Source organism: Coenobita brevimanus, chromosome 97, assembly GCF_032717465.1.
Source record: "Coenobita brevimanus isolate Jiangsu-jjx chromosome 97, ASM3271746v2, whole genome shotgun sequence".
Classification (NCBI taxonomy): Eukaryota; Metazoa; Arthropoda; class Malacostraca; order Decapoda; family Coenobitidae; genus Coenobita; species Coenobita brevimanus.
In genome coordinates, this window is record NC_137050.1 from 22,451,182 (window position 1) to 22,464,434 (window position 13,253).

General features: G+C 40.3%; 1 protein-coding gene across 1 annotated transcript in view; it reads left to right on the forward strand.

Moving 5' to 3' along the window:
• Nucleotides 1-323: 323 nt before the first annotated feature.
• The window catches only part of LOC145413610 (nephrin-like), a 202,012-nt gene continuing 189,082 nt past the window's right edge, over nt 324-13,253 (forward strand). The window contains exon 1 of the mRNA XM_080283265.1: nt 324-408. Coding sequence (XP_080139391.1) covers nt 330-408 — 79 coding nt within the window. The 5' untranslated portion in view covers nt 324-329. The remainder of the gene's footprint in view (nt 409-13,253) is intronic.

Consider the following 13,253-nt stretch of genomic DNA (forward strand, 5'->3'; position numbering starts at 1 on the left):
ATATGTTTGCGTGTATCTAGTTTAAGACTATTACCGCCCCAGAACTGTGAAGAGAGTGTTGTCTTAATTTACCTGTGTTTTTACAGCTGTGCGTGTGTACGTCCGTGTGAGGGATGACCAAGATACCAGGATGGCTCTATGAAAAGTATAATGGCTTAAGTGTTGTGGGGAAGTGAGTGTTTACGTGTGGTGCCTGGTTGTTGTGTACACCAGTGAGGTATGGTGGGGTGCTGAGCGTATGGTGCCTCGGTGACCACATGGTGTGTGGTGAGCCTGTGGAGGTGTGGTGAGTGCATGGTGAGCTGATCCGGAGGTGGTGAGAAGCCACCATGTCCCCACGGAGCACATCATCAGGAAGTGTCAGTAGCATCACCACCGTCATCACCATTCTTGCCGCTGCATTGACAGGTAGGTGCCATGTCGCCATATTATTCATCAAGATTTAATTCACTACATAATATAACATATTTTTGTATATTGTGTCATAGTTTGCGTAATGCAGCCAATCCTATTCTCGTCGAGGTGTAGTTTCCCAAGACTAGGCTGTCGTAGTCCAGAACATTTATGAGTAGTAAACAGACATATGTCACGAACAGCATTGTAGGAGATGGAAATGCCTCAAAGGATTCGACCTTTGCACGCGAGGCACAGTCATCAACTTGAATAATTTAAGCACCAAACTAATTTTAAAGTAGTGACTACCCAGGCCCATGGAGAAGGAATTAGAAACAATAAGAACTCTGTGTGTATAATACTGATATCTGCATAATGTGATAACTACGATATTACTTGAAATAGGTATTTTACTGATGTGGTAATCAAAACAACGACGATTCTTCGAGAGTACTGGGAGCACTCGAAAAAAGTTAGTTCGGACAGGAAGCGTGGTCACATAACGAATGGAAAATTGAGAAGCATTAAAAGAATGTATAATGTGACATGAATACCTCCGTTTTTCAGTTGTACTTCATTAGAAATATCTAAGCCATATTCCATGACTGTGCTTATGTGGCAGGCGTCTATGACAATGTCGGTCATGATGTGTCTGTCATCGTGAAACATTATTAAACTGCTAGACTAACCGTGTCCGCTCGCTTGGCTTTTCTTCATACCTGACTTCGACTCCCATAGGGCCAAGGGGGAGGGGAGGTAAAGAAACTAGGGATTGCGGTAGTACGTGTATAATACACCTGGAACACAGAGTCACCTTTATCACAATCTTTAGCAAGGCGAGGCGATATAGTTTTTGTAGGTACGCGTGTCATAAAGACTTTGTAGTTACTTGTAGAGAAGTTATATATATATTAGACTTATGGACGAGCGGTTGTTATACTTGAGTAGCTTCGTAAGTAGCTAATCTTCTTTCCCAAATCTCATGTAGTGACAGGAGAGGTAAAGAATAGTATGGGACTATTTTTATTTGTCTTGGAAATATTAACAAGTCTCTCACACGGACGAGTATAAGTCCCGGGTAGCTACCTCCCTGTCTCGCTATCTGTCTCTCTCTCTCAAATTGCCAAGCCCATCTCCCGTCACCTGTCTCCTCTGAGGCCTGTCTACTCCTCTGTTGCCTCTTCTGTGGCTAATCTCCGTCTGAGCTCTCTTTCCTAAATTCTGGTGTAGCAGGGGTGTGTCACGTGTGTTCCTCGTGGATGGACTAGGTCTTTGTTCACGAGAGGACTGCTGACAGCTAACTGCATCATCTCCTTACTGGCCGCTGTCGTCAGCTTTCCTCAGTGTAAGCATGTTTAGCATTGCTCGATTCTTGCAGACACAATACCTTCTCATCATCTGACTCCCTGCTTCTATCTGTCTCTCTATCTATTTATTTATCTATCTATCTATTATGTTGTCCTACATCTGCTCGGTCGCGCGAAAATGGCGTACCATCGACATTTAATAGTTATAACATATTAATACATACTACATACACATTATAATGAACTTATAAGCTAATTAAGTGAAATACATAATATTTTAAAGTAACATAATTGTATGAATATTGTATACATATATTATTCATAGTAAATAGTGATTATTCAGTAATATTACATTTTAAATAAGTTGTATACATATTTGAATAAATGCATTAAAGTAAATTATTTAACTGTAATACAGTATGTACTTGGGATATTATAGTGAAATGCATACATGCAAGAATAAAAATAGTTTAAAATTAAGATTATTGTAAGAGTTATTAATATTTCATTCAAAGATAATGGTACTGGTCTGTCATATATGGGTCATTCTTCTTTGTATTATTATTATTATTTTATTTTTTATTTTTTTATATATATATATATATAATTAATACTATATACAAAATATATACACTTCATTCAGGGTGGTTAACTGTGATGTTAACTCTCCCCCCACTAAACAATGACTCCAAATTAGCAATTCTTGCATGCATTCTGTGCATTGCCAACAGCAATACTGCAACTACAATACAGATGATTATAAAGACAGAAGGTGCTTGGCTATACACATAATATGGGTTGAACATACTCAAACTCAAATCTTCCCAGGGCTTCATTGTTTCATTGATCAGCTGCATAGTTTCAAACTTAGGTGAAGTCAGCTTAATACTTGTGCTCATGTTTAAGTTCATATTAGGCAGTGGGTGGAAATGTTTGTGTGTATGGTTGATAATGGCGTAGTGATTGATGGTGGAAAAAGTAGACATGGATGGTGTAAATACCGCACAGTAGTCTGGTGCTATGTATAATCCTGAGGCTGATGTATGAGATGGTGGTATATCTGGACAGACTACGTAAACTGATGTGTTATGAGGGAAATAAAAAAACTGCGAGTGTCCAATGCGTTGATAGTGTACAAGTTTATCTGGAGCAAAAGTGAAGTTGCAATGATGATGAATATTGTTATTGCTGATGATAGCCATTTCACAAGGGACTGTATCAGTAGGCTGAAACGTGAAAATGTACGCAGGACAAAGATGAACAGCATGTAAGGATGTGCGGCACTTTCGCTCAATCGTTGACTCACTTGCGAAAGTGACAGTGTCTCGTCTCTTGGAGACCATGATGAGTTCGGTGTCTGTGTTGATGTTGATGATGACCAAAGTGTTGTTGTTCCTATAGGGGAAGGGGTGTATTTGGTATACTGTGAACAGGTCTTCCGTGATGAATGGTACATGAACTATCACTGATGTTGGTGTTAGTGTTGCTTCTAAGTACGGGTAATATTGCAGAAATTCCCTACTGCGGAACAATGGCTTCTCATCATCTGACTCCCTGCTTCTATCTGTCTCTCTATCTATTTATTTATCTATCTATCTATTATGTAGTCCTACACGCGCGCCCTGTGTGTGTGTGTGTGTGTGTGTGCGTGTGTGTGTGTGTGTGTGTGTGTGTAAGTGTGTGTAAATGTGTGTGTGTGTGTATGTGTGTGTATGTGTGTGTGTGTGTGTGTGTGTGTGTGTGTGTGTGTGTGTGTGTGTGTGTGTGTGTGTGTGTGTGTGTGTGTGTGTGTTCCTAAAATATATATATAAACTGTGGACGAATTTTCACCAAACATTTAGGATACAGCAACTATGTGGATGGGCAGAAGCGATTAATTTTTGGTAAGGATATGATGAAAGACGACCGATTGCCAGCCGCCGCATGTCAAACTGTGGCTAATATCACAGCAGCGGATGAAGGTATTTTTCTCGTATTTGTTCTGTAGGTAGCTTGTACCTTAGTCAACAGTATGTTTTGGCGGGCGACTAGCATTCGGTCCCCAGATGCTTTTGTTTTTCATCCATGTTTTTATCTCTCACGGTTAAATTTAAAAAAAATTGCTTTCTATGATTACTGGTGTTAATATAATATTATAAGCCATATATACGAGTATATAAACACCACACACACACACACACACACACACACACACACACACACACACACACACATGAGGAAATTGTCCCAGTAGACAATCGTAACTAATAACAGTAATTTGACAGGCAATGGGAACAGTGTTCTGGGACTCTGGTTCATGACCATCTCTTCATCTTTCCCCCGGCACCTACACTGGTGATCCATACAAGACTGAGTTGTGATATTGGCAGCTGCACCTGGGTTTCAAGATTAAGTTGGTTTTTGTTTGTGCAGTGCACATAGGCAAACGCTCCGCTTTTATTCGAAGTCAGTTCCAGGTAGCAATAACGCTAGATAAATAGTTTCTTTGGCATTCATACGTAAGCACGCTCTCTCTCTCTCTCTCTCTCTCTCTCTCTCTCTCTCACACACACACACACACACACACACACACACACACACACACACACACACACACACACACACACACACACACACACACACACAGTTTTGTGAGTTCGTACCCTTTTACGTACGCGAGTGTACATTTAATATTCGTTGCTTCAAGAATATTCCAGTGCTCACTGAGTCTCCTCATAGTACAGACACTACCCCACATATACGGTATAGATTATATGTAAGCGAAGTTAAGTCACCAAACACGAACATCCAGATTTCACACAAGCACTGAGGCCCGGCCGTCAGTATCGTGTCTTCGTGGCTGTGTATGCTGTGGGTGTGAGAGCATACTACAACATATCTATTTTATTTGAGTCCCACGACTTTCAGCTTGGAAATTTCGATAGAGAGTACTGTACTTTGTAGAGCTTATTGTAAAGAAGTTAGTCTTTTGACAGCAAGGTGATTCTCTTAGCTAACTGAAAATATCTTGCTGCAGTCAAGGTAAAATATTTTTGTGAACATACATTTGTTCTAAGGTAATGCTGTTAGATAAATAATCATATGTATACTTCGTATACAATCAAATGACCTATTGACTGATGTATTGCTCTGCAAGCATACTGACACACCTTGAAGAGGGCTTGTGTAGTGGAGATGAGAGGCATATTAAACCCATTCAATGCGATGACTTCTTTCTAGGGGGTATTGTTGTTACCTCCAGACTATTTATTAAATTTGTTAATGTCTTTTGATAGTTTAGTGGCTCATGACAGGTGATTTGGCTAACCTTTATCATTCGAAAAGTGTTATCCTACGCATATTATAATCGTCAGATGGTAGCGTGAATATAATGAAGAACACGTAATTAGAGTGAAAGGATTAACAGAAAGACAATGCTTGTTGCCGAGCCCCAAGTCTGACGTTGCAGGTGCGGGCGATGGCAGTTGCAGGTGACAGGGGACAGTCTCCTGGAGTAAGGTGTAGTAGTGGGCCATTATTTCTACTCTCCCTTAACCCTTCCCCTGGCTGGATGGAAGTTGTAGCTAGGGCTTCACAACGAGCGATGACTTAAGATTATATGTTGAAACAAATTGCAAAATGGAATGCAAACCCTTAATTATTGAAGGACATTTATGGAACACCTGTGGGTATTAGATCTGGTCAACCTGCATCCCATATTGCAGACCCGTAGTCAGCAACCATACATAAATATCATTTATGTTCCATTATCATCACGTAATTCAAAAAAACATCATCAATAATTGGGGAGTCTGATCCCACTTTGCTATTTTTGGTTAAAGCATACAACCGTTAGACGGTTTAGACCCATATTCTCGTCGGTTGAGGAAGTTGCCTAGCACCTCTTCTTTACCGAGTTATTTCTGTATCTTGTAAATTAACTTATTCTTGTGTATTATTCAAGCAATCTACGTTGATATGGTAACGATATGAATCACATACAGATGATTAAGAAGGTGTAATATGCAAAAGAAATTGCTAACGAGGAGGTGTTTAGGAGACCCCCAAACCGACAAGAATACGAGTACGATCCATATCGTCCAGTGTTAAGATGGTAGCCCGCACCATTGTCGGAGTGCACGAGGAACAATTGGCGACAACAATGCCACTCGTGCGGTCTAGTAAAGCTTTGAATAACCAGCAATAGGCCTTTGTCAACTGTGAAGCCCTGGCTATGACTTCCTTTCAGAGACGGATAGAGGACTAACAGAAACTATGGCTCACGAACGTACGCAAAGAACTGTCTGCTCACAGTATCGCCTTGCCGACCATGAAGACTGAGGGTCTTTTATGTGTGTGTTAGGCCACCAGTCCAGGAACAGCTTGGGGATTGGGAATGAAAAGAAGAACTGTAAATATCTTTTGAATAACAAGACACTTAAATGCAAGGAATAGGCAGTTATCATGAATGTCAATCGTTTTTCTTTTTAACTCTTGATTGTGAATTTACACAAATTATCCTTATTTGCCCCAAATATACCGGTAGTATCAATGGAGTAATGATTTTCGGCACACTTCCATTTTTAAAATATTAAATCTGTCTGTCTATCCATAGCCATAAGCCTTCATCTCCCATGGGGTGGCCATAAACATATAACCTTTATGCCACCCTGTCCATCAGCTGACCCCTCTCCAACTAAAACACTTTCACTCATATCTTTCCACCCTATCCCTTCTTCTCATCCTTGGTCTCCCTTTCCTTCTCTCTCCCGTCCACCATACAGTACTCACATACACTCCTGTAGTCATAGTCAGTTTCTCACTTGGCATCATTACCACTTGGCCAAATAGTATCAGAGTATTTTTCCTACCACTTCCAGTCACATCCACATCAGCATCACAACACACCTTCACTTCCTCATTTGCCTGTCTGTCTTTCCACATTATTCCACATGCTCTTTTCAGGTAACTCATTTGCACTGCTCTATACTCTTGACTTGTGTCCTTCCTGCAGGTTCCAAGTTTCACGTCCACACGTTAAAGTAGGAATCACAACACTGTTATGCAGCGACTTTTTAATTTCCATGCTCACTGTCCTATTCTTTATCACAGCTTTCAATGACCTTACTATACTATTGTTGTTTATAAATACTGGTAAATAGTAAACTGCCTTTCACTTGTGTTCATCTGTGTTTTCTTCCCACTTTCTCATAATTGTCTGCACCTCAAAACAATATTTATGGCAGAGTGCGGAGATATCTTACCTGGGGAACCAAAAGTAGAGTGGAGAAAGTATTTTGTTTCGTTTTAGACTGGATGTTGATGATGTTAATGAAATAAGGATGGCAATGATAGCCAAAATGAGAATGATAATAGTAATGTGGGTAATGTCCATTCTCCTTCACTACACTTCAGCAGCAGTGGAGGAGTTGCGTGTCGGACCTCACTAAATATGTAGAAACCCAGCTGCACTTTTGCTTTTCCTTCCTCCTCTGCGGGAAACAATAAAAGCCCTCAAATATCTTCTCGTCAAAAAGTAGTTTAAAATAGTTTTCCCGAGAATTTACATAACTGGTAAGAGCGCCTTGGCTTGCCACGAACTGCCTGACTCACCTTGCCTGCTTCCCTGCCTTCCTCTAACGATTTTAAAATTACTTTACCCTCGCAGTGCATCACAATATCTGCATCCGCCTTCATCCTTAACTTACACGCAATTTCAAGGTCATTCATAAGCTGGATAAATCGTCTAGCAGTTGGAAGATATAAAAGTTTAAATTTCTCTCGGCGCCAGAGGTTTAGTTTTAGTAATCCATACACAAGTAGAGGCCACTCCTGCGCTGAATGAAATACTTTGGCGGTATCGAGAATAAAATATGAACTTCTGTAGACACTTGGGGGTAACTTTCTTTCCCTAATTCCTAGTGTATGTGTTTTTAATATATACGGAAGCATTCGTACATCCTTCGTCTTTATTCTCTATGCTTAGGCCTCACAACTTCGTTACCATCTGCAACTTTCAGCCAGCTTCTTTCAGCATCTCCTTTCCCTACATCTTTTCCTTAGTCATTAGGTTTTTCAGCTTCCTGCAGCTACGTCTGGAAGGAATATATATTTTGCCACTCCTCCTTACCTCGCACTCACCGAAGTGTTTAACCTTTTGTTTCATTTCTTTGCCTCTCAGTTACGGATTGCCTTCACCTCCCTGTTTCTGTTCTCGTTCATCTTCTGCCAACATTCCAAACATCAGACTTTACCTAACCTTTCGCGCCTACTGCCATCTCTACCTCCCTCAAGTACATTTTCTTTCTATACCTCCTTTATCTTGTCTCATGTTTATATCGTCACCTCTGTTGTCCTAACAAGTCCGTATCTCCCACTTCACTATTTCTCCTGGCACTCACGCCATACCTCAAATCTTTTTTATCATCTCTATTGTTTTTGATTAACATACCGGCAACTCACACCTTCCTCACTCCTTACTTTTCCCTTATGTTTCTTAGCCTTCCGTCTATACTTCAGAAACTCTTGTATCCACGCCTATTTATTCTGTAAGGTAACTCATATTCCTCATTGCTTACCTTCTTTTTTTCTTATTGTGTACTTCGCCTAGCCGACTCTTTGTTTCCTGTCTTTATCCGCTCTTTTGCTTATATCTTTACAGAGCTCTCATTATCGCCCGCCTTTAGCAAGGCGAGGCGCTGTAGTTTTTGTCGATATGTGTGTCTATGTGTATGTATTTGTTTTCAAAATATCACAAAAAGTTGTGGACGAAGTTTGGCCAAACCTTCAGGAAACAGCATATATGTGGATGTGCAGAAGCTTAGTATTCTTCATGAAGATTTGGCCAAGGACGACCTAATGACAGCCGCCATCTATTTTTTAATATAAATTGGCGTTTTGTGAAACGCAGTGACTGGATTCTGTAGAGTATTGCGAATTTTTATCACCCACCTTTAGCAAGGCGGGATGATATAGGTTTGTCGATGTGTGTCTGTGTGTGAGTGTATGTGTGTGTTGCCAAAATATCTCTACTGCATACCAGTATTTGGTTTGTAGGTAGCTTGTACCTTAGTCAACAATATAATTTGGCGGGCGGTAACATTCGGCCCCCAGGTGCTTTTGTTTCATTTTCTTCAGTCCTTACCTTACCTTATCTTTCCATTCTTTCCTTTTCTTTCCTTTCCATTTCCAAGTCTTCTCTTAATAGCGACATACAGACCTCCTATATCAGCATCCTCCTTTTTGTCTTAACGAAACTCTAATATTCTCCTTGCAGTATCTTCCCCTTTCCTCTATAATTATATTAGTCTTTTCTATATACATCCAAACCTTTATCTGCATCCTTGTTCATATTTAACCACAACACTCAAAATCCCTGCACCATTACATTTCCCTTCCCTCACTCTGTACATTTCTCTCTCTCTCTCTCTCTCTCTCTCTCTCATCTTCCCACTTCTAACCCTCCACGTCCCTCCCTCCCCCGTTCTCTGACTCCTTTCGCCTCTGCTAAATCTGCATAAGCCATCTAACACAGACGCACTTTCTTGACTCTGAAATGCGTCCCCAGTTTGTTTAGCCTCGTACTGCTGAATATTCCTAGGGGGAGACCGAGTGAGGAGGGCGGGAGATGAGTTGGTTGGGTCCTCTGCTGCGGCTGTGGTGATGAATAATTGTGGTTGTTGCGGTGATGTGTGTGTGTGTGTGTGTGTGTGTGTGTGTGTGTGTGTGTGTGTGTGTGTGTGTGTGTGTGTGTGTGTGTGTGTGTGTGTGTGTGTGTGTGTGTGTGTGTGTGTGTGTGTGTGTGTGTGTGTGTGTGTGTGTGTGTGTGTGTGTGTGTGTGTGCGTGCGTGCGTGCGTGCGTGTGTGCGTGTGTGTGTGTGTGTGTGTGTGTGTGTGTGTGTGTGTGTGTGTGTGTGTGTGTGTGTGTGTGTGTGTGTGTGTGTGTGTGTGTGTGTGTGTGTGTGTGTGTGTGTGTGTGTGTGTGTGTGTGAAAGAGAGAGAGAGAGAGAGAGAGAGAGAGAGAGAGAGAATCTGCTTGCCTTTTAATTTTCATAGTGCCAGGTCGAGCAAATGCATTCCTGGCTCTTACATAAGTTACAAGTCTTTCAGCAGAGAGGCATACGATATTAAGTATACGCCTTGGGTATTTTGGTTTATATTTTGGCGATGCTTAGTCTTCCTCCGAGAGGCAAGGAAATGGGCCGTATCGCTGCACCACTCGCCTGTATTTCTTGTGGATTCATAATAATATTTGTGTTTTGTTTTTGCCGCACCCTCCCAAGGGTCGGACATAGAAACAACCTTTGTCACTGAGTGGTTAAGTTGCTGAGTTATTGAGAAACCAGTGATTTATCTTACGTCAGAAAGCCTGGCACTTGTCACCACCACTACCGCTTTCGTTGTCGCACCACTGGAGTCGGTGTACCTAGTGCAAACCTCGTGTTTTTTACCCTCCATCTGACAAGGTCAGAGGAAGGTGTTGTTATGACTGGGATTAATATGCGTCCGTCCATAAAGTTGGGCGGCAGGGCGGCTGGTCGGGTGTAGAGATTTTGTTTTCGGGCCAGAACTCAGAAAGTATTCATTATAGAGTCATGAAGTTTCAGCTATGTGTCTTACAGTGAACCAGTGCCTTTTGATAGGTAGAATGCTGTGTCTGAAGTAGATTTTTTTGAAAATAATGAAAAGTAAGATTTTTTTTTTTTTCCCAGAGACTTTAATGCAACCTGCCCTAGGCAACTGAAGGGCCTAGGTTATGTGTTCTCAGCGCGTTTTCCTTACGTTCGCCTTTAAAGATGAAGGGGGGGGGGTGAGGGCCGTTATGCGCATGATTAGATGTGCAGGGAGGTGGGGGTATGTGCTTGGTCAGATGGTGGGTCGCAACAGCACAGCGTTCCCTATGTTTTAGTTATATAGCTGTATATTTATCATTAAATATTACACGATGTTGTGTATACATCAAACACATTCTCGTCTCAATAGCGGTTTGTAGTGCTTCTGACCTAGCAGATTGACTTATAATAAAAGGTTATATTTTACCATTTAATCATATTGCTTTTGTATTCCGTTACCATAACATTATGAGAAGGAAAGCCTTGCGAAATATATATGAAGAGGGAAATATTGCATTACAGGCTAACATTCAACAATTGTAACAGTGTATATGTGATCTGATACAGTTGCACTTTTAGACGGTACGAATGAGGTACGTATACTGGACTGGCAAAGGCATTATAGCTACTTATATCATATTTTCTTGTGATGTGATATTTCCATGTGTAGCCAATTTTCAACAGAGAACTGAAACTGCATATTAGAATTCACATCGTTTGAGAGAGAGAGAGAGAGAGAGAGAGAGAGAGAGAGAGAGAGAGAGAGAGAGAGAGAGAGAGAGAGAGAGAGAGAGAGAGAGAGAGAGAGCTAAGGCCTAACGAAGTGTAGAGAAACAACATAGCAATTTGAAGAAAATCAAGAAAGCACCGATACTTTATTCGAATATGTAACATAAAAAGAAGAAACTTAGTGAATTACAATTATAAAGTTAAAAGTTAGTAATCTGAAACAGTGGCGGGATCCAGAAACTGAGGTAGGAGGTTTTAAAGGAGCTAGAACCTTCCTTTTTTTCTCTCTCTCTGAAAGAAGTAAGCAGAATGAATGAATGAAAAGCAGCAGTGCATTTTTAGAATTCCTTGTCCTATGACACTGACTCTACCTTAGCAATTTTTTAGCTGATGGTGGCAAAGTAAGCTTTATATATCTTTATCTATATCTGTGTCTGTCTACCTATCTAACTATATATATATATATATATATATATATATATATATATATATATATATATATATATATATATATATATATATATATATATATATATATTAGTAGTACGATAAATGCATGATTGTCATCATTCGTAGGAAAAGGAAGCAATCTTAGAATCCCCTATTTTAATAAAAGCTAGATTCACCTTTGTTTTTGCCCATATTTGTATGGTGAGCAGGTATCCATTTGTACAGCACTGTAATATAGAAATACGCTTTGGCTGTGATGGGGACGAACATTGCTACTGAAGCAATTTTTGTTGCAATTAATACCGGGCAAGTTGTTAATGAATGCCTGATTGCAATTAACTAGTGCGCAGTTGAAGTATTTGTGAAGGATCTTCACCAGTTTACAGGATAAAGTAGTCTGTTTAACAGTTTACTGTTACTGCAGATCGGCTTGTTTTTCGAATTTTATCACTTTAATATTCACTCTGATTTGATTGTGAAATATCTGCAGCCGCATGACTAAAATGTAACATACCGTATATAATGTGCAGTCAGTCATATTTACAACTTATAAATACGGACTCAGAGCGAACAGAAGATAGATAAGAAATTTTAGATTAATGGTTGTCAGTTGTAAGACGGTCATTAACAAACATTTTTTGCTAAGTCTCAGCCTTTCCCTAGAATACAATTTGCAGTTGTTGGTTTACGTCCAGGTCCCCAAACGTACTGCTGGATAAATAGAGACAGAGAGGAAAATCGCTGAGTAAACCAGTCTGGGTAAGTTGGAAACGTTGTAAGGTTTGTGTGTTGCTCAGGTTGGTAAAGTGACAAATATGAGAATATAGCTGGGAAGGTGGTTGACTTCTGAGGGTTGCAAGGTCAGGAGAGCGGTTGACTTCTGTGGGCTGCAAGGTTAGGAAGGTGGTTGACTTCTGAGGGTTGCAAGGTTTGGAAGGTGGTTGACTTCTGAGGGTTGCAAGTTTGGAAGGTGCTGACTTTTGAGGGTTTCAAGGTTAGGAAGGTGGTTGACTTCTGAGGGTTGCAAGGTTAGGAAGGTGGTTGACTTTTGAGGGTTGCAAGGTAAGGAATGTGGTAAGGGGGGGAGTGAAGATAATGATGTGGTAAAATTGAAAGTAAGAGTCTGAATATAATAAGATCAGGAGGACAGGGAGAAAAGGTAGTTTAGGAAGGTAGTATTTGGAAGGCAGTATTTGTTATCATGTAAAATTAGAAACTTGTGTGACAAAAATGATAACATTTATTTAGATTAGGCCTGTAGGTTAGCCTAGGTGCTGACGACTGAAGACTGACATCTTGATCACTAGAATATTTTTATGCAAATCAGATTAAATAGGAAAAAGAAAAAACGGTCATTGTAACTCTTACTTCTCGTTAAGTCGACACGACGCAGATATGCTGTCGACAAACACTCATATATGGGTTGGGGTGAGGGAAAGATAGATTATCTGTATGTACCGTCTGTAATTTGGAACGTTCTTTTCCTTTAATGCTATCATTTTGCAATGTGAGAGGAAAATTTATATTAGCAACAAATTATTGGACACCTAGTCACTAAAGCTCTACCGTGCATCCAGAGTATTATATTTAGTGTGATGTTTGCACAGCATTATGCAGTAATACCTACAGCCTCGCCATTTTCTTACACAAAACATATTGTAGATTATATACTGTGCGAAAATATGACGTTGTTGTAGATATAAATCAGCTGTCTTATTAACCCGAAATTTCATACACATCATAAGTTAGCCCTGAACACACACGCCCACATAAAACGCTGAGA